Source organism: Muntiacus reevesi, chromosome 1, assembly GCF_963930625.1.
Source record: "Muntiacus reevesi chromosome 1, mMunRee1.1, whole genome shotgun sequence".
Classification (NCBI taxonomy): domain Eukaryota; kingdom Metazoa; phylum Chordata; class Mammalia; order Artiodactyla; family Cervidae; genus Muntiacus; species Muntiacus reevesi.
The window spans coordinates 167,475,460-167,493,680 of NC_089249.1; the positions used below are offsets into that span (position 1 = coordinate 167,475,460).

Here is an 18,221-nt window from a genome sequence, read left to right on the forward strand (position 1 = left end):
TGATAATAATTCTATGTAACAAACCACCCCAAAACAAAGTGGCTTGAGATAATAAGCATTTGTTTAGCTCACAAGTCTATAGAGTCGATGACTGACTGTGATTGGCCAGGCAGTTATTCTGGTCTCAGCTGGATCACTCCCCTGCCCGGGGCTCGGCTGAGTGTTGGCTGATCTAGACCGGCCTTGGCTGAGATGATGGGGTAGCTGGGCTCTCATCCTCCAGCCGGATACCCCGTGCATGCAATCATGACGATGGCAGAGGTGAAAAGAACAAATCCAGGGTACAATTCCATTTCAAGTATTTGCTTTCGTCATGCCTGCTGACACCCTATTGGCCAAAGCAGTTCACACAGTTGAGCCCAGTGTCTGGGGTAGAACAAGTCACCTGCCCAGTCAGAGGGCACTGCAAAGTCACACAGCAAAGGATGGGGATGTGGCGAGGGGTGAAAGCTGGAGTCATCACTGCAATCCACTACAGGGAGAACTGCTTTAAAATGCACCTGGGATCTAAAGAATAGATATGACCAAGTGTTGACACAGAGAGGTCAAGGGTGTGAAAAGAAGAGTTGTTACGTACAGTTCCCTAGAAGCAGAAGGGGGCACATTGTGGCACCTAGGACCACATGCAGGGCTGGTCAGGAGGTAAGAGCAAGGGGAAGACACAGGCAAGAGCCTTTATTACTTATTCCCTGGTGGCTCAAGTGATAAAGAATTCTCCTGCCAATGCAGGAGACATGGGTTTGATCCCTGGTCCAGGAAGATCCCATGGAGAAGGAAATGGCAACCCACTCCAGTATTCTTGCATGGAAAATCCCATGGACAGAGGAGCCTGGTGGGCTACAGTCCATGGGGTCGCAAAAGAGTCAGACACGACTGAGCAACTGAACAACTATAATATTGCCCCTATTACTACTAGGCGGAATTTGTTAGGTGCCAACATCCCATATTGGGTAGGAAGCAAAACACAGATTTGGGAGTTTGTGACTAAAGAGTTTATAATATGATTTTGGTGTGCCCAGGAAAACACAGGGTACTAGGGATGCAAACAACTTTGGTCATTAGTTTGGCCCATGATTTCAGGATGCCAAGTCATCAGTTACAGAATATCAAGAATGATTATTCCAGGGACCAACGGTGTTTGCCCTTTGAATTTTGCCATGCAAACCTAATCTGTGCAGAGAGCCAAATTTATATCAAGAATGAAAGGAAGGGGCTTAGAAAAAGCTAGGGGTAAAAAAAAAAAAAGAAAAAAAAGGCCCAGCCTAAGAACCCAAAAGATTGGGTCTTGAATTTTGATCCCATTGCTAACATTCTGCAGAATCTTGGGAGGATCACTTAACCTTTATGGGCCTCAGTTTCTTTATCTGAATGTTGGAACCAAAGCACCTACTCTGTATGTCTTCTAGGACAGGGAGATGGTTAAATAAGGTAATGAATGCAGAAGTGCTTTGTAAGTGAAAAGTATGACTTCAACAACCATGATTCACTGCAGATATTTTGAGAGAGATTGATTAGGGAAGCAGCCAGGAAGGAGTGCTCATCTCAGGCAAACGAAGAACCTAGTCCTTTGCTGGGATGGGCTAGGATGAGCCTCTGGTTTCCTTTGGGAATACACTGATGGGAAGGAGTTCTGACACTTGCTGTGAGAGAATGTGGGTCACTGTGCATTACACAGGGCGATGAACTTGACTGACAAGAAAGCTCTGATGGCTCTCCTCCAGCATCCACACTGTCCCTGTCCTCATGTCCTGGGTCCCCAAAGCCCACATGCCTACTGATGCTGTGCCTGGGTCTGGAAACTGAGCCAGTAGGAGCAAAGTGTGCACTCAGGGCCTTGCAGAGAAACAGGTGTGAGCAGGCAGCAGCATTCAGCCAAACCAAGGACTTCCAGGATTCATTGAGGAGGGAGGGTAAGGATGGGGGGGTGTGTTTGGGGGGAGCTTGCAGCCCTTCCCTCCTCTGCTAAGATTACCTGATATCCCCTTCCTGCCCCCATCAAGTCTGGTATTAGGAGGTACTGGGGTCCCTGTTTGGTCCAGATCCCTCCAGGACTCCAGAGCCCTCTCCCAGCCACACACCTGGATCTGAGACCATCCAGGGGTCCAGGGGTTTGTGATGCCCACAGTCACGGCAAAGTTTGTTTGGAAGCTCTTTGGGAGGCTTGGGTCCCAGAGAAATATTTCTGTCCTCCCCAGCAGAGAGAACTCCCTGGTAGCTCAGATGGTAAAGAATCTGCCTGCAAAGCCGGAAACCCAGGTTCAACCCCTGGGTTGGGAAGATCCCCTGAAGAAGGGAATGGCTACCCACTCCAGTATTCTTGCCTGGAGAATTCCACAGAGGAGCCTGGCAGGCTACAATCCATGGGATCGCAAAGAGTCGGACACTAATGAGTGACTAGCGCACACCACAGCAGAGTGGAAAGAAGGATACCAATCAGCTTGCTTTCCTGATGTCCAGCCTTCAGGAATAGGAGTAAGGGGCTCAACAGACCCGGGTGTGTGTGCCAGAAGTGGCTTTGGAAGCCCAGACTTTTTGTTGGAAGGCTGGCAATGTGGGCTGTCTGTGTATGAGGACTCTGTCCAGATAGGAACACTGCAACAGCTGATTGTGAACTTTAATCCATCGCAAACTAGCTTAAGCAAAAAAAGAAAAAAAGCAGGGGATGGGGTTGAGGGGTGGATTCTGTTGATTTCCTTTACTGGAAAGTTCAGGAATGATTTTAGCTTTAGAGTTGCAAACAAGTATCTTTAGGGCTTGGGCTTCCCAAGTGGCACTATTGGTAAAGAACCCGCTTGCCAATGCAGGAAACGTAAGAGATGCGGGTTCAATCCCTGGGTTGGGAGGACCCCCTGGAGAAGGGAATGGCAACCCACTACTTGCCTGGAGAATCCCACGGACAGAGGAGCCTGGCAGGCTACAGTCCATAGGGTCGCATAGAGTTGGAGACGACTGAAGCGACTTAGCACACACACACATCTTTAGGGCTTAATTTTTTTCTGTGTGTCCTGACTTCTGCCCTGTTGGAATCCTTCTCAGGTTCTAAGTGGTGACCTCCAGACTCACTCCCCCCCACCCCAATTTGGAGTTAAATTTAAAGAGAGTTATCTCTTACTCATTGCCCTGGCACAATTCCTGGGAGTCATCTGATAAGACCAACTGGCATCTCACATCCGTCTCTAAGCCCGTACCTACGCCTCAAGCAATGTGTATGCTGATTGACCAGGGTGGGGACAGATTCTGCATCCCTAGAGTGGGAACAGATCCCTCCCGAGTCACGTGGACGGAGTGTGGGGGAGGAGTTGTTCCCTGAAGGAAAATCAGAGCGCGGTTAGCAGGGAAATGGAGCGTGGCTGAGTGGACAGTGCAGCCAGGATGCAGACACCAAGCCCTGCGTATGGGCAGTGAGCCCAGCAGGTGGGAGGGGCCGGCCTGCCCGGGACCCTGGCCCAGTGCTGCCGCAGCCCTCCCCGAGGTGGGCGGGGCTGTAGAGGCCAGCAAGCAAGCAGGCTTGTTTCCAGGCTAAGCACCGAGGAGTCAGCAAGAAGGGACCTCGAAACAGGGACGGAAATGAACTTAATTAGACCTAAGCAAGCCATTTGTCTCCAGGAAATGACATTCAGTTTTCCCTGGAAGTCCCCAGATTAAGTGGTTTTGCAAAATGCCAAGGTGGAGGATGGATTTTTCAGTGTAGAGAGAAGAAAAACAGTAGCCAGTCCAATTATGGAAATTGGTGTTGAGCACAACCAAAGGGCCAGGCCCTATGCTGGGGGGGTGTGGAGACCTAGCCCCCCTGATGTTGAAGAGCTTGTGACAGGACAAGGAGAGTGAGATGAGGTCAGAGGAAGCGAGTACTGAGGGAGGAGGCCACCGAGTTGGTGGGGGAGGGGGGGCAGGATGGGAGTTGGGTGGAGACATCTTCTCCGGGCAGAGCAGTAGGGGTAGGCTTCGTGGAGGAGGCAGTTGCATTGGAGGAGGCGGTTGCATTGAGCCTGGAAGAACGGGAAAAGTTCACAGAGGGAGCCTGCTCTTGGGGGTTGGGGGTGGGGCGGTGACTCAGCACAAATACCGCCTGGGCTTACCTGGTCCAACAGTTGGTACAGCTGAGCCTGGAGCTGCCACTTGTGCCGCATCCTGGCAGCAGGTTGCTGAGGCTGTTTAGGAAGATTATGTCCCGTCCTTTGCAGTGTTGTAGGGGGCGGGGGAAGGAGGAGGAGGTGGCTTCTAATTCAGGCTCCATAAGCCTCTACACCCACTGGGTTAGAGAGGAGCAGGTGGGTGGAGTCAGTGGGGATTTGCTAGTTGTCTGTGCCTGCTTTTGAATCCACAGGTGTGTACACATTATCTGTGTACACACCTTTACCTACATGTGTACGCATGTGTCTATCAACCCAAGCATATGTCCTGTCTGTATCAACATGCATGTGTCTGTGTAAGCATGTGTTTGTATGTGCACACATGTCTGTGGGTGCATGGGTCTGTGCCCCAGTGTGCCAGGGCCTGTGTTTGCACATGTGTGATTGTGTCCATGACAAATCTCCGTGGGCCACACGTCAGTGTCTATGTGTGGTTGTAGACCTGTGACCACCCGAGTCTGTGGTGTCTGCAACTGTGTGTCCATGTGCTCACGTGTGTCTTTTGTGCCCCGGGACCTCTCAGGGCTCATCCGGCTGCAGGAGCTCATCATGGCCCCTTCAAGGTACAACATCCGCCTCAAGATCCGCCAGCTCCCCCTTGACTCTGACGACTCGCGCCCGCTGCTCAAGGAGATGAAGCGAGGCCGGGAATTCCGCATTATCTTCGACTGCAGCCACACTATGGCCGCCCAGATCCTCAAGCAGGTGTGTGAGCGCCAGCCAGCGGGAGGGAGGGTTGGGATCCGCCTGCCATTTGTCCCAGCCACCCCCATTTCCCAAACACAGGCCTGATGTCAGCCAGATCTGAGCTCGATCCCTAGTCTGCCTCTTTCTGGCTCTATGACCTTGGGTGGTCACTTTACCCCTGTGAGCCTCAGTTTCACCAGCAGCAAAATGGGCACAGTGGTCTTGACACTCCGACTTGGTGTGAGGATGGGATGAGACGATGGGTCAACTGCCCAGCCAGGCCTGGAGCACAGAGGGTGCTGAGTAAATGATAGTTTCCACATCACCTTGATGCAAGTGGGAAGCAGGGGCTACTGAGGGGGCCTAGAACACTTGAGGAAGCACAGACAGACCCAGGAACAGTCTCCAGACTGCCTCTTCCAGCCACAAATTCCCTGCGGCCTGTGGCACTCGGGGTCACTCTCCGATCACTGGGAGGTTTATCGAGGCTCCGCGTGCCATCTGCTCACTCCGCAGTGATGGTGGGGGAGGAGAGTGGCTTGCAGTTCTGGCCGAGCCTCCATTCCCGGAGAGCCCAGCGTGGCGTGCTGGGAACCAGAGCGAGCTATGCCAGCCACCCAAGAAATCAACAATGAAATCGCTCACAGCCCCCTCCGGGGGTGTTGCAGCTGAAACCAAAACCACTCTGATTCGAGCCAGTGCTTTGTGTAAAAGGCAATTGTGTGGTCCCAGAAAGCGTCCCTGGTGATTGGAGGAGGCATTCTGTGGGGCCTTGACGCATGACCCCGGGAGAGGCAGGTGGCAGGGAGGGGACGCAGGGATGCTGGGGGAGAGGTGCCTAGCTGGGGCCAGGAATCTATTCAAGGCCTGACACCCGCCCCCGCCCCGCCAATCCTGCAAGGGGTGCCAAGCGGAATAGCGGCCTGAGTCTTCCCCGAGGAAGCCCTCCACCAGGCACCTTCGGCACAGCAGCTAAAAACTCGGTTGAGCGCATGAATCCATCCAGTTCCTGTCCTGGGGCGTGGTGGACCTGAGAGCGAGTGGCCCCGGGGTCAACCCCTGCTCTATAGATGGAGTGAACGATCCCTCCTTCCTCTGGTTCTGGAGGATTCGGTGAGACGAGTGAAGGCAGGAGTTCTTCCTTGTGCCCAGGGCACGGTCAGCACTGGAGGTGGCACATCTTTAAACTCAAAGCGGAAGAAGCAAAGCTCGTGGAAGTCCCTAACCCTAGCTCTCTGGCCCATGGCGCCCGGTGCCTCTCTCCTTTTCCAGGCACGTGGAACCAGGTAATAAAGCCCACCACTGCTCATGTTCACTGAGGATGACTCTGTGCGTGTACTCACACCCCTGGGAAGTGGGGGTGATTATCCTGCTTGATTTACCAGCAGGGAAACTGAGGCTCCAGGGGAAAGTCCTAAGCCTGAGGTCACCCAGCCAGAAAGTCAGAATTCACTCCCCGGTCTGCTGACTTGGAAACCCCTAGAACTGAAAGTGGACATTCTGTGCTCAGCTTGACCCTGAACTAAACCAAGGTGAGCGTGATGGTAGACCGCGGACTGCTCAAGCCTTTCACCTGCGGATGCAGGCTGTGAATCCCCTCCAAGACCAGGAAGAGATGAGAGGCATTTTCAAAGTATGCTTGACCTCCTGACATTTCCCCCTGAGCACTATGTGTGCCTGCATTCTGAAGAACTCTGTAGAAAATGCATTATGGTCATTAGTATTATAGATTATAGACTTCTAATAAAATACATAATATAAAATGTAGACTTCATGATGGTGTGTGATAATAATTCATGCAGCCACGTGGCCTGCTGTGTGGTCAGCCAGCACCCGGGAAGCAGAGATGTCTCAGTGCTTCCCACTGGGGAGCCTCAGACCAAGGATAGACCTTGCTCTTTAGATCTGGTAGGGTTGGTGGGGTCTGGGCTCCCACAGACATCTTTCCAGAGCCAGGACAGTGGGTTCAGCTGAGTGGAGTCAGGGCACTAGAGAAGCCAGTGTTGGGTGGATTCCATCAGCATTTCTCCGAGTGCACAGACCCAGAGATGCTTCCTGAAAGGCAGACACCTGGCCCCCACCTGGCCCTGCAGAATTTGGCATCTTTGGAGAGTGCGGCCCAAGATTCGGCACTTTAATGTGTCCCCTGTGATTTTGCTGCACACTCCGGTGTGAAGTTCCCAGCCGGTCACTGTCACAGTCAAAAGGTGATCTCACAGGACATCCCACTCCGAGCATCCAGCCTCCCCCAACCCACCACCAGCCAGCCTATGCTGCCCCTGTCCTCACCCCCAGCCCCCAGGGTAGAGAGAAGGAGGGCTTCTCGGGTGTTCCCTGCAGGGCGCTGATGCTTTGCTCTCTCACAGGCCATGGCTATGGGCATGATGACCGAGTACTACCACTTCATCTTCACCACACTGGTAACGTACCTTCGGCTCCTGGCATGGGTCAGGGTGGGGCTCCCTCAGAACAAGGTCAACCTTGGGGGGCGGGAGGGACAGTTGCTACAGGATATTCAGGCTAGACTTGCTTCCTAAGGCTGTAGGCGTAACCCCAGACAAGGGCACAATTTGTCTATGTGGCCCGCCCACTTTGAGAAGGGGCATTGTGTTGTGACTAAGGGTAGGGACTCTAGAACCTGCCAGTATGAACACAAGCCCCTCTGCTCGCTGGCAGAGAGACCTTGCAGAAGTCAGTTCTCCCTCGACAAAACGGGCATGATCGTGGCTCCTACCTCCTAGGACTGTTGTGGGAACTGAGTGAGTTCACGCACTGATGCACTGAGAGCAGTGCCTGGCTCGTGTGAAGCGCTGTTATGAAGACAATGACCCTTGGCCCCTGGCCCACGCACCTCCACACAGGTCTCAGGCCTCACACAACAATAGGAGCTGCCACTTTGGATTCCTGCGGCATCCACGCTTAAGTCTGCCCACTCACCATCAGCTGGGCCAGCCCACCTGCAGGCTCCAGATGGGTCTTGTCCAAACCGTGAGAACATTTAGGACCATTTAAACCCATTAGGATAATTAGTTGTGGTCTGAGATCAGCAGAATAAAGAGATCTCTGTGCCAAAGGAGCACCGACTCCCAGCCACCCTGTCTTGGAGCCAAATGCCCTCAGATGTCACTGGGCCCCGGGTGGATTCTTCTGCCCAGCCCAGGTCTGGGGCAAGTGACAGCGTCGTTAACCATCCTGTTGATGCAACCGTCTCCTGGAATCTACATCGGACTTGCTGCAGCTCTGCAGGCCTCTAGCTGTGTTCCTTCATTCATCCAGCACCTGGCTAACATTCCTTACCCAGGGCCCTGCTAGGTGTCTCAGGATGCCTGATGCTGAGGCCTGCCCTCAAGGAATTCCCATCCTGTCCAGTCTGCATCTGTACATCTAATTCATTCAGCAGACTTGTGCCATCACATGCCTGGACAGATTCCCGTGGGGCACAGTGCAAGGAAGGTGTCAGATGCCACAGGGCTGGTGGGAGGTGGGGAATTTCAGACTGCCTTTATAGGAAAGAAGATGCTTGAACTGGGCCTTGAAGGGTCAGAGGGAATTCACCAAGGAGAGAGAGGAATGATATTCCACAGAGAGGAGACAGCATCAGCAAAGGTCAAAGACAGCTTAGCTCTTCAAGGTTCATTCTGGTTGAGTCAAAGTGTCAGTTGCTCAGTCAGGTCTGACTCTTTGCGACCTCATGGACTACAACCCACCAGGCTCCTCTCTCCATGGGCTATTCCAGGTAAGAATACTGGAGTGGGTAGCCATTCCCTTCTCTAGGGGATCTTCCTGACTCAGGGATTGAACCGGGGGCTCCTGCATTGCAGGAAGATTCTTTACCATCTGAGCCACACTCCTTTATGTACTGGTTGATTGCCAGTGCCAATTGTATTCATCTCTTCCCAACTCCATATTCAATGACATCACTCAGGTAGCTTGAAATTAGCCATGGCAGGAGTATTCATACTACAGAAGTTGGCAGATGCTACAAATAAAAGACACTTTCCTACCATCCCCTGAGAGCTGGTTATTAAGCATTTCCCAGCACACTGCTACCTCTCTGCACCCCCAACCACTATACCTTGTACTCATGTCTGAGTCGCCTTGCTCCCTCTCCTGATCCAGAGCTCAGATCTGGGGACCTGCCAGGAGCCTAATGGGAGAAAGGGATTCTGGAAGCTGGTGACTGAGACCAGGCATCTTCTTTCCCAATTCCCTTTTGGAATTCTATTCACCCAAGCTGGCTTCTCTCCTGGGAAGGTCATCGGAGGCTGGGGATGAAGCCGTCAGATCCCCAACATTCCATCTGAAGCTAGATGCAGGGAAGAGGAGCAAGTCTGGGAAGGTGGACACATTCCAGGGATCCCAGGCTCCCTCTCCAGGTGTGACAGCCCTGGCATTCCCCCACTGGGTTCCTTGGGTGCTGAGACCTCTGCACCCTTAGGGGTCCCCACTAGCCCTGTGCTAGCTCAACACATTCTTCCCACACTTCTGTCCTGCTGGCTCACCTCCCTGAGTCCTTGCTGCTCTGAGTTGCTATAACAGAGCCTTGGAGTCCCCGTAGGAAAATACAAGGGAGGAGCAGGCAGACCTCCCAAGGTGGCCATGGTCCCCCTGCAGACCATGCCCATCCCCCTTTCACATTACTGTCCAGCACAGTGATGAGAGAGCAGGTCTCAGAGGCACAGATAAGGATGAGAGTTGTTGCTCCACCACCTCTTGGCTGTGCCCATGGGCAGATTACTCAACTTCCCTGGACCTCAGTTTCTTTGCCTTTCAAATGCGAATAATTTGTGATGCCTCTAGGGGTGGACTCCGGGAGTTGGTGATGGACAGGGAGGCCTGGTGTGCTGCAGTCCATGGGGTCGCAAAGAGTCAGACACGACTGAGCGACTGAACTGATCTGAACTGAACTAGGCCTCAGGGGTTTCCCTGGTGGCTCAAATGGTAAAGAATCCGCCTGCAATGCGGGAGACCAGGGTACGATCCCTGGGTTGGGAAGATCCCCTGTATTATTCTTGCTGCCTGGAGAATCCCCATGGATAGAGGAGTCTGGCAGGCTACAGTCCATGGGGTCGCAAAGAGTTGGTCATGACTGAGCGACAAAGCACAGCTCACAGTTAGGCCTGAGAGCCCACATTTAGCCTCTTTTGGTTTCAAACGAGCAGCAAAACTCACTCAAGTAACCTCGAGTCACTGGGACTCAGGAATGAACTATAAGGCCGTAGAGCAGACGTGGGGGTGGTCCTGGATCCAGAGCAGCTCTGAGCATCATGGGTTTATGGTCCAAGCCTCTGCCCTGAGACTCAGCCAGGCTCCTCCATTCCCCTCCCTCGACCTGATGCTCCCTCCTCTCTCAGCCTCAGCTCCTCCCCTTGTGATCTCTGTTCAGCTCATCTCTGCTGCCCTGGGATCATCACATCCCAACAGACCCTCCTTTTGGTCTCTGCCACTTCTCAGCATCTCTTTCTCTGAGTGTTATCCACCTTCCCCAGGTCAAATTTCAGACTGGTCAGGTACCAGTCAGGGCACTATCTAGGCATTTGGGGCTGGACAGTTCCTTCTGGAATATCCTGCCCAGTATACAGGATTTAGCATCCCTTTCCCACTTATTGATTTTCAGGCTTGCTGACAAATAAATGCCATCCCCACATTTTCTAATGTCCCCCAGGATAGGGGCTGAGTCCTCAGCCAGTTTGTAACACACCCCCTGAGAGGTGACCCCCTTGGCTGGCCAGCTGAGGTCTGACAGTGGGAGGCAGAGTGCAGTGGATTCACAGCATCTAAGGCTTGGCCACCAAGCAGAAGGATTAGGGCACTGAGCGGTCCCTTTAGAAGTGGCAGAAACAAAATCCACAGATCTCATTCACCGGCCCTGAGTGTTGCCCCCTCATCCACTGTGTCCACACAGGACCTGTGCTTAAGTCTTCTCTGGGCCTTGCTCCCAATCCTGGCTCCAGACAGTCTATTGAAATCTCCACCTTGGTCATGCCCTCATTCCAAGACCAGAGGGGTGTCCCCTCAGGGAGCTGAAGCTTTGAACTCTCAGCCCCATGGTCTGACCTGACCTTCTAGGCAAGACTCTGGGGGAGGTATAACCCTGGTGACACGGGTGGCTCCCCACATTAACGGCCCTGCCAGCATGGGGTCAAGGTTGGCTGTCTTGGAGGGAGGGGCAGGGCCAACGTATCCTCGCACCCTGGGGCGGTATCCTAGCCACAGAGAGTGTCTGCTTTCCCTAAATTTTTATGTTTTTGTTTGTTTTGCGGGGGGTAGGTTGGGGGGTCTTTTGCCTTGAAGCATGTGAGATCTCAGTTCCCAACCAGGGATCAAACCCACACACCCTGTATTGGAAGCGTGAAGTATTAACCACTTGACCCCCAGGGAAGTCCCTGCTTCCCGTGCTTTTGCGTATCCTCAGTTCAATCATTCATTTACTCACTATCCAGCAGCCATATACAGACGCTGTCTAGGTCCCAGGTACCGAGCCAGACACTTAGGTGAGGGGTGGGGGGTTGTCTAGAGATGGGTCCCACACAAGGTTCACCAGCTGGTAGGCTTCCTTTGTGCATGTAAGAACCAAGGATAGTGCCCAGTTATCTCTGCATCTCCAGTGACCAAATAGAGCCTGGAATACAGTAGGTGCTCATTCATGCCTGAATGAATGAATACAATACAAAGTAGAAAGTAGTCAGTGAGATTAGCATCCTCATAGCAAGAATGAAGGCCATGCACTCTGGGGCCTATCTGCCTGAGTTAGAATCGAGATTTCTTCCACTTACTTGGGCAAGTTACTTCACCTCACTGTGCCTCATTCCCCATCTGTAAAATGGCCACAGCAACAGTCCTGCCTCGTAGAGCTGTTTCGCTGAGCGTTAAGCAGGTATGCTGATGTCAGTAAAGTTCTATGGAAATCGCATGGCGTTTAGCACTGTGTAAGCAGAGTACATCATGAGAAACGCTGGGTTGGAAGAAGCACAAGCTGGAATCAAGATTGCCGGGAGAAATATCAATAACCTCAGATATGCAGATGACACCACCCTTATGGTAGAAAGTGAAGAAGAACTAAAAAGCCTCTTGATGAATGTGAAAGAGGAGAGTGAAAAAGTTGGCTTAAAGTTCAACATTCAGAAAACTAAGATCATGGCATCTGGTCCCATCACTTCATGGGAAATAGATGGGGAAACAGTAGAAACAGTGTCAGACTTTATTTTGAGGGGCTCCAAAATCACTGCAGATGGTGATTGCAGCCATGAAATTAAAAGACGCTTACTCCTTGGAAGGAAAGTTATGACCAACCTAGACAGCATATTAAAAAGCAGAGACATTACTTTGCCAACAAAGGTCCGTCTGGTCAAGGCTATGGTTTTTCCAGTGGTCATGGATGTGAGAGTTGGACTGTGAAGAAAGCTGAGCACTGAAGAATTGATGCTTTTGAACTGTGGTGTTGGAGAAGACTTTTGAGAGTCCCTTGGACTGCAAGGAGATCCAACCAGTCCATACTAAAGGAGATCAGCCCTGGGTGTTCGTTGGAAGGACTGATGCTGAAGCTGAAACTCCAATACTTTATCCACCGCATGCGAAGAGTTGACTCATTGGAAAAGACCCTGATGCTTGGAGGGATTGGGGGCAGGAGGAGAAGGGGACGACAGAGGATGAGATGGCTGGATGGCATCACTGACTCGATGGACATGAGTTTGAGTAAACTCTGGGAGTTGGTGATGGACAGGGAAGCCTGGCATGCTGCGTGCGATTCATGGGGTCGCAAAGAGTCGGACACGACTGAGCGACTGAACTGAACTGAAGAGTTAAATAGATCAATAAAATAACGCCTGCTTATATTTTTTACGTGCTGAGCATACCCCATTTCATCCAAAATTCAGAACAACTCTCCTAGGAAGGTATGACTTTTCCAGTTTTACAGAAGAGTAGAAACTGAGACTTAAGAGTCTGCTCAGGAAGAAAGGGGAAAAGCAAGGGTTTTGACCAGTGGGGGCTGTCTGACTCCAAAGCCCTCTGCCAGGCTTGTAGCAAGAGCCTTCGTGCAGTGTTGCCTGGCTTCCTCTGGCTGGCTCAGGCTCAGATTCCACAGGCCATGATGGCCCAGGTATCACGTGACTGACACTAATTGGGGGACAAAGCCTCCACAAATCCCTGCAGCACCCACACTTCACAGGTTCTAAAGATCTTTCTCCACGTTGCTGATTTTCCTTTTCACGGGGCAGTTTGTGAGTGATGGGGAAACCTGGGACCAGAGAGGTTGAGTGAGCTGCCCCGAGCCCCACAGCAGATCAATGACAGAAACCCTGGCTCCTGACTTCTTTTCCAGCCTACTACCCTTCCTCCCCCCACGTCTCTGAGGGTCAGGGAGAGCCGATCCTTCTAGAGACACAGCTGCTGCAATATAAACAGATCTGCAGTGAAATATGCATGTGTGTTGGAGGGGGCAGGTACCAGGGCATCCCAGCAGCTCCCCATATGCCAGGGCATCAGCTATGTCCCCCGGGTCCCCATGTCCTGCTTCTGGCTCCGGCTCCAAGGTCCTCCTTCCAGCCCCATTGGCTTAGGAGGCTACCTCGTGATTCTCCCTCTTGGTGCTCATTGGTCAGTCGAGGCTGTATTTGGGAGGGCAGTGGCATTTGACATTTATCTGCTTTGCTTTAGGAAACCCATGTCACCAATTCCTCGCCTCGAAAAAATTCTCCAAACTTGCTTCTCCCACGCAGAAGACATTTTAATTACCCCAGCTGCCATTATCTGTGCCAGCCAGCTTTGAGCCATTCCCAGATAACCCCACGTTAATCAGCCCCAGCTGAGCCCCTGGTCCATGTCATGTGTAGGTAAAAGCCTGGAGGTGAAAAAAGAATTATAATAAATTAATAGATAAGCAATCACAATTAATGCCACTTCCCGGCAATAACAGTTATATCATGGGAAAGATATTTTCATCTGTCATTCCTTAAGGCGATGTTTTCTGAGCTTCAGCTTCTACCCAGTCAGACCCATGGGGTGCTAATGAATTAGTCTATTATGTTATGCTGAATGTTTCTAAAAGGTCCCTCGTCGATACTGAATTCAATGTGTCAACATTTGGCATGGAGAACAGCAACTTTTTGCCAAGCAGCAAGGTTGTGCACAGTTCACTGTGTAGGCACATGGGGTCTCAGCCCAGGGCAGTTTGGAGAAAAAATTGGAGCCAGACAAAGAGGCCTCTTTTCCAGCTGCCCGTTGTCACTGCCCTCAAGTCACAGGGATGGTGGCCCTCGGTGCCACAAGCGCTGCAGCACTTTGCAGCTGAGCCCAGGCTCAGAGTGACAGGGATAAAGATGACCCCAGCAGGGACACCCCATCATGCCCTCTCCCAGGCTGTGATTGGCCACCACCACTGTGCCAGTGTCAGCCAACCCAGCGCTGCATCTGGAAACCGGAAGGGCTGATGTCACCAGCACCCGAGGCCCACCAAAGCTGGAGATGCTGCCCTCCCCACTGAGTCCAGAGGGCCTCGGGTCCTCAGAGAAGTGAGCCAAGTCAGGGAGGCCCTAGGTAGACTCGTGATGGGCATCTTTCTGGCTTTAGGTATCAGCACTGAATTGGAGAAGAGGCTGAGCCTCATTACAGGGGAAGAGGGAGAAGGGCGCCCCCTGGGGCAGATCTCAGCTTTTTTTCTGTGTCCCAGGCAATTCAGCTCTGGCCCCAAACTTGCATTTACCACTCTACAAAGCAAAATTCCCTCCATCTCCCCAGACCCACCTTCTTCAAAGGCAGTTTGGGGAAGATCTGTTGTTTCTAAAGCAGTCCCCTGAGGGGCTCATCCTCCACCCCAGGCAATTTACCAAATCACTCCTAACTTCTAGCCCCATAGAAAGCTCCCTCTGAGAGAAGGTTATGAAATTCTACTCTCTCATTTCCAGGCTCTTCCCAGAGAGCTACCCAGCTAGCTGATCCTTCTATCCACTGTGATTGGTGGGAGTATTTGGTATGGGAGCTTCTAGGGGAGACCGTTGCAGACATAGAGAGTTATCATGTGTGGGATGGAAGCCAAAATGTCCCAAGATTAAGAGCAGAAGCACCTTTGACCCACCCGATCATGTATCTAGGGTAGCAGTCAGGGGAGGCCTCCCAGAAGAGGTGACACTTGAGCTGAATCTCAGAGTGGACCCACTGAAGAAGGGTTGAGAAGACAGATGTTCCAGCCCAGAGACAGACAGAGCACACACAGAAACACTGGCACAGAGAAGCCGCGTGATGGGGGAAGGGGCCACGAGGAACAGGGAAGGGAGACAGAAATGGTTTGGTGCTCCTGGGGCAAAAAACTGAGAGGCGGTGGGAGGAAAAGTGAGGCTGGAGGGGTAGAGAGCCTCGCAAATGACACTAAGGAATTTGTGCTTTATTCTGAGAAGGCAAGAAGGAGCCATTGAAATACACCAAGCAGGGGAGTGGCAGGGCTGGGTTTATTCCTCAGAAAGACCCCTCTGAATGCCATGTAGAGGGTGACTGGAATATCCACTGGGTGGGAACTGAGAGGTGGTCCTGGGACAGAGGGAGGGCTTGGGAGCTGGCAGGCTGGGTTTGACACTGTTCCTCCCAAGTGTACAACCGTGAGCAAAAGACCTAACCTCTCTGCGACTGAGTGCCTTCCTCTAAAATGGGGTGATATTAACACCTTTCTTGTAAGGCAGAAATGTACATATAGTGAGTTAGTATACATAAGGCACTTAGAAACTGTTCTGAGGTTTGTAGGTGCTCAGTAAATGTTAGTTCAACATGATTGTTTTTATATTGTCAAGAGGGTAAGGCAGAAAGGATGCAACTCAGGTCTGTTCCTCTCCTCCAAGAACCCAGTCATGTCCTGGGGGGCAAGTCCAATAGCTGTCACAACCTGCTTCCAGAGAAGGCAGAATATGAATATTTATCAGCACTTCTGTGATGTCTACCATGCACCAGACATGTTCTAAGCAGTCTGTTCACCCATTTCTTCTGCAGGATGACCCTGTATGGCAGGTGCTGTTTTCATGCCCATTTTGCAGCTGAGGCAGGTGACGTAAGGAGAGCAGATGGCCTGGCCTCACAGTCTGCGCTCATAACCATCACCTGGGGCTGCCCAGTGACCGTTCTCAGGGAGCCGCTGTGGGAAGAGAGGCCTCTTTCCTGGTGTCCCCTGCCTTGCTCTCCCTCTCTGACCCCACAGGTCTCCCCGTCTAAGCCCAGAGCCGTCCCTGTGTGTTTCCCGGCCCGGAGTAATAGCTTAGATGAGCGGCTTCTCAAAACACAGATTGCAGCCCCACCCCACATTCTCAATGGCCCATGCTTTCCAAAACAAGTTCTCCAAAAGCAATACTGATGCATATCTTGTGTTTGGCAACCACTGGGGACATAAACACGGGAATTTTTAAATAGAACAGACACTGTGTACTAGTAAATGTATACAACCAACTGTCCAAAAGCGGGGAAAACCCAGATTTGTGGTGCTTGCCAATTTTCATGGTGTGAATTCTCCCACCGTGGCCAGTGTCAAGCCACCAACGAGTGTCACTGAACGTAGAGTCGGGAAACGCTGATGATTCGCTCTTACAAGCCCACGGGAGCCAGCTCCAACACCCCACTGAGCTGGGCCTGGGAACAACTTCTGCACTGCTTCCATGAGCTCTGACACCTTAGGCAAGCCACTTCACCCCTCTGGTCCTTCTTTCCTCTGCAGAAGGGGAATCTACTGAATACCTACTTTACAGGGGATCGTGACGGTCAGATGACAAACTCCACTTGAAGGGCGGAGCACAGTGCCCACCCTCCACTCACCCCCCACTGAGGCTGGGGCCACACAGACACCCTCTGGCCAATTCTACGGGGGCTCCTCCATCTACTTCCACCCAGCCCCTCCCCACCCCCAATCCTGCTCTTGAATCAGGGCCCCACTTGAGCAAGGCTGGAAGTAAACGTTCTTTCCTGGGCTCAAAACTGCCCCCAGCCTCTCCCCTAATCGCTAAACTCTTAAAGAGGAACCCAATACTGTGTATTTCAGAAGGAGGCCAATCGGAGTTACAGGAGGAGTTCTGCGTGAATTAGGAACATCTAAGAGACCAGAGGAAGCCAGCACAGAGTCAAAGAGCTGCTCTGTGGGCTCCAGGTTTTATCCCTCATTATCTTTCCATGAACCGTCATTGATTTAACTGAAGCTGGGACTGTGATGGGGCCAGATGTTTCTCCTGATGACTGCAGCCACGGAGAGAACAGCACACTATCCCTGGCCATTCTGACCCAGCGTTGGACGGATGGACTGAGTTGAGGGACCTGGGAAAGATGATGGGCCAGGTTGCGGGGGTGGGGGGTGGGGGCGGAGAAGGGAGGGGAACAGTGGAAGGCAGCTGGATGGGAGGAGAGTGTGGAAAAGAGCAGACAACAGATGAGGAGGACCTCAGACTAAGACCTTAAAACTCATTTTCCCTACTAGTGGAATTAGGCCCATCTAGATTATCAGCGTATATGTTTCAAAAAGTAACATGACTCTTATGCAAATATAGAATGAACAGGAGTCAAAGATGTATTCAACTCATGAACAAAGGAACCAGTAGGATGACAATGCTAGCTCAAAGAGCATTTGAAGGATTGAGTATTTATAGGTATTCGGTGTAGGGGGAACATCATATAAGTCAGCTAAGTTAGGCACAAAATGGATTAATGTCCTACAGGGCAATAAAACCACCAGCTTGGGGATTATCTTTTCTATGGGAAAAAGTCTACTCATTAACTCAGAATCTGGGCCTTTAACCAGTGGCTGACAGTGCAGTCGAACCCAGATGAATTCTCCCAGAGAATTGCACAGTCCCCAGAGGGCCTGGTGAGCGATGTGTCCACATGTTGGAAGGACATGCTGGTCTCCATCTGCCTTATCTCCAAGTTTGGGAAGTTTTTTTTCTTTTCTTTTTTTTAAAATTGGAGGATAATTGCTTTACAATATCGTGTTAGTTTCTGTTGTACAACAACATGAATTAGCTATATGTATATGTAAATCCCCTCCCTCCTGGACCTCCTTCTCACTACCCCCATCACCCCTCGAGGTCATCTCAGAGGACTGAGCTGAGCTCCCCACGCCACCCACCTCCTGCCATCCCTTCTCAGCCTAGCATCTGGCTCCTCCTTCTGTAGCCAACCCCCTTCTTCCCCCTGCCCCCTGCCCACACCAGCTCATGATGTTCCAGAGCTGAAGCTCGGTTGCCCCCATGCATTAAGACCTATCTTCCCGGCTTTTAGACCCCAGCACCAAACTGGGTGTGACCTGGCCAACAGGCTGACTCCTCCTAGGATGCAGGGTGTCAGGGGGTCTGGCTGGTGATGTGGGGTCGAAGAGAAAGAGAGCACTGTGCTCCTTCAGTCCCAGGCACAAGAGTCTATTTTAATTCTTTTTATTGA

General features: G+C 51.8%; 1 protein-coding gene across 1 annotated transcript in view; it reads left to right on the top strand.

The window, feature by feature from the left end:
* Window positions 1-18,221, top strand: part of GRIK3 (glutamate ionotropic receptor kainate type subunit 3) — a 237,996-nt gene that overhangs the window by 157,893 nt on the left and 61,882 nt on the right. Inside the window, exons 4-5 of the mRNA XM_065930182.1 lie at window positions 4,657-4,838; window positions 7,187-7,240. Of these exons, the coding sequence (XP_065786254.1) occupies window positions 4,657-4,838; window positions 7,187-7,240 (236 nt within the window). The remainder of the gene's footprint in view (window positions 1-4,656; window positions 4,839-7,186; window positions 7,241-18,221) is intronic.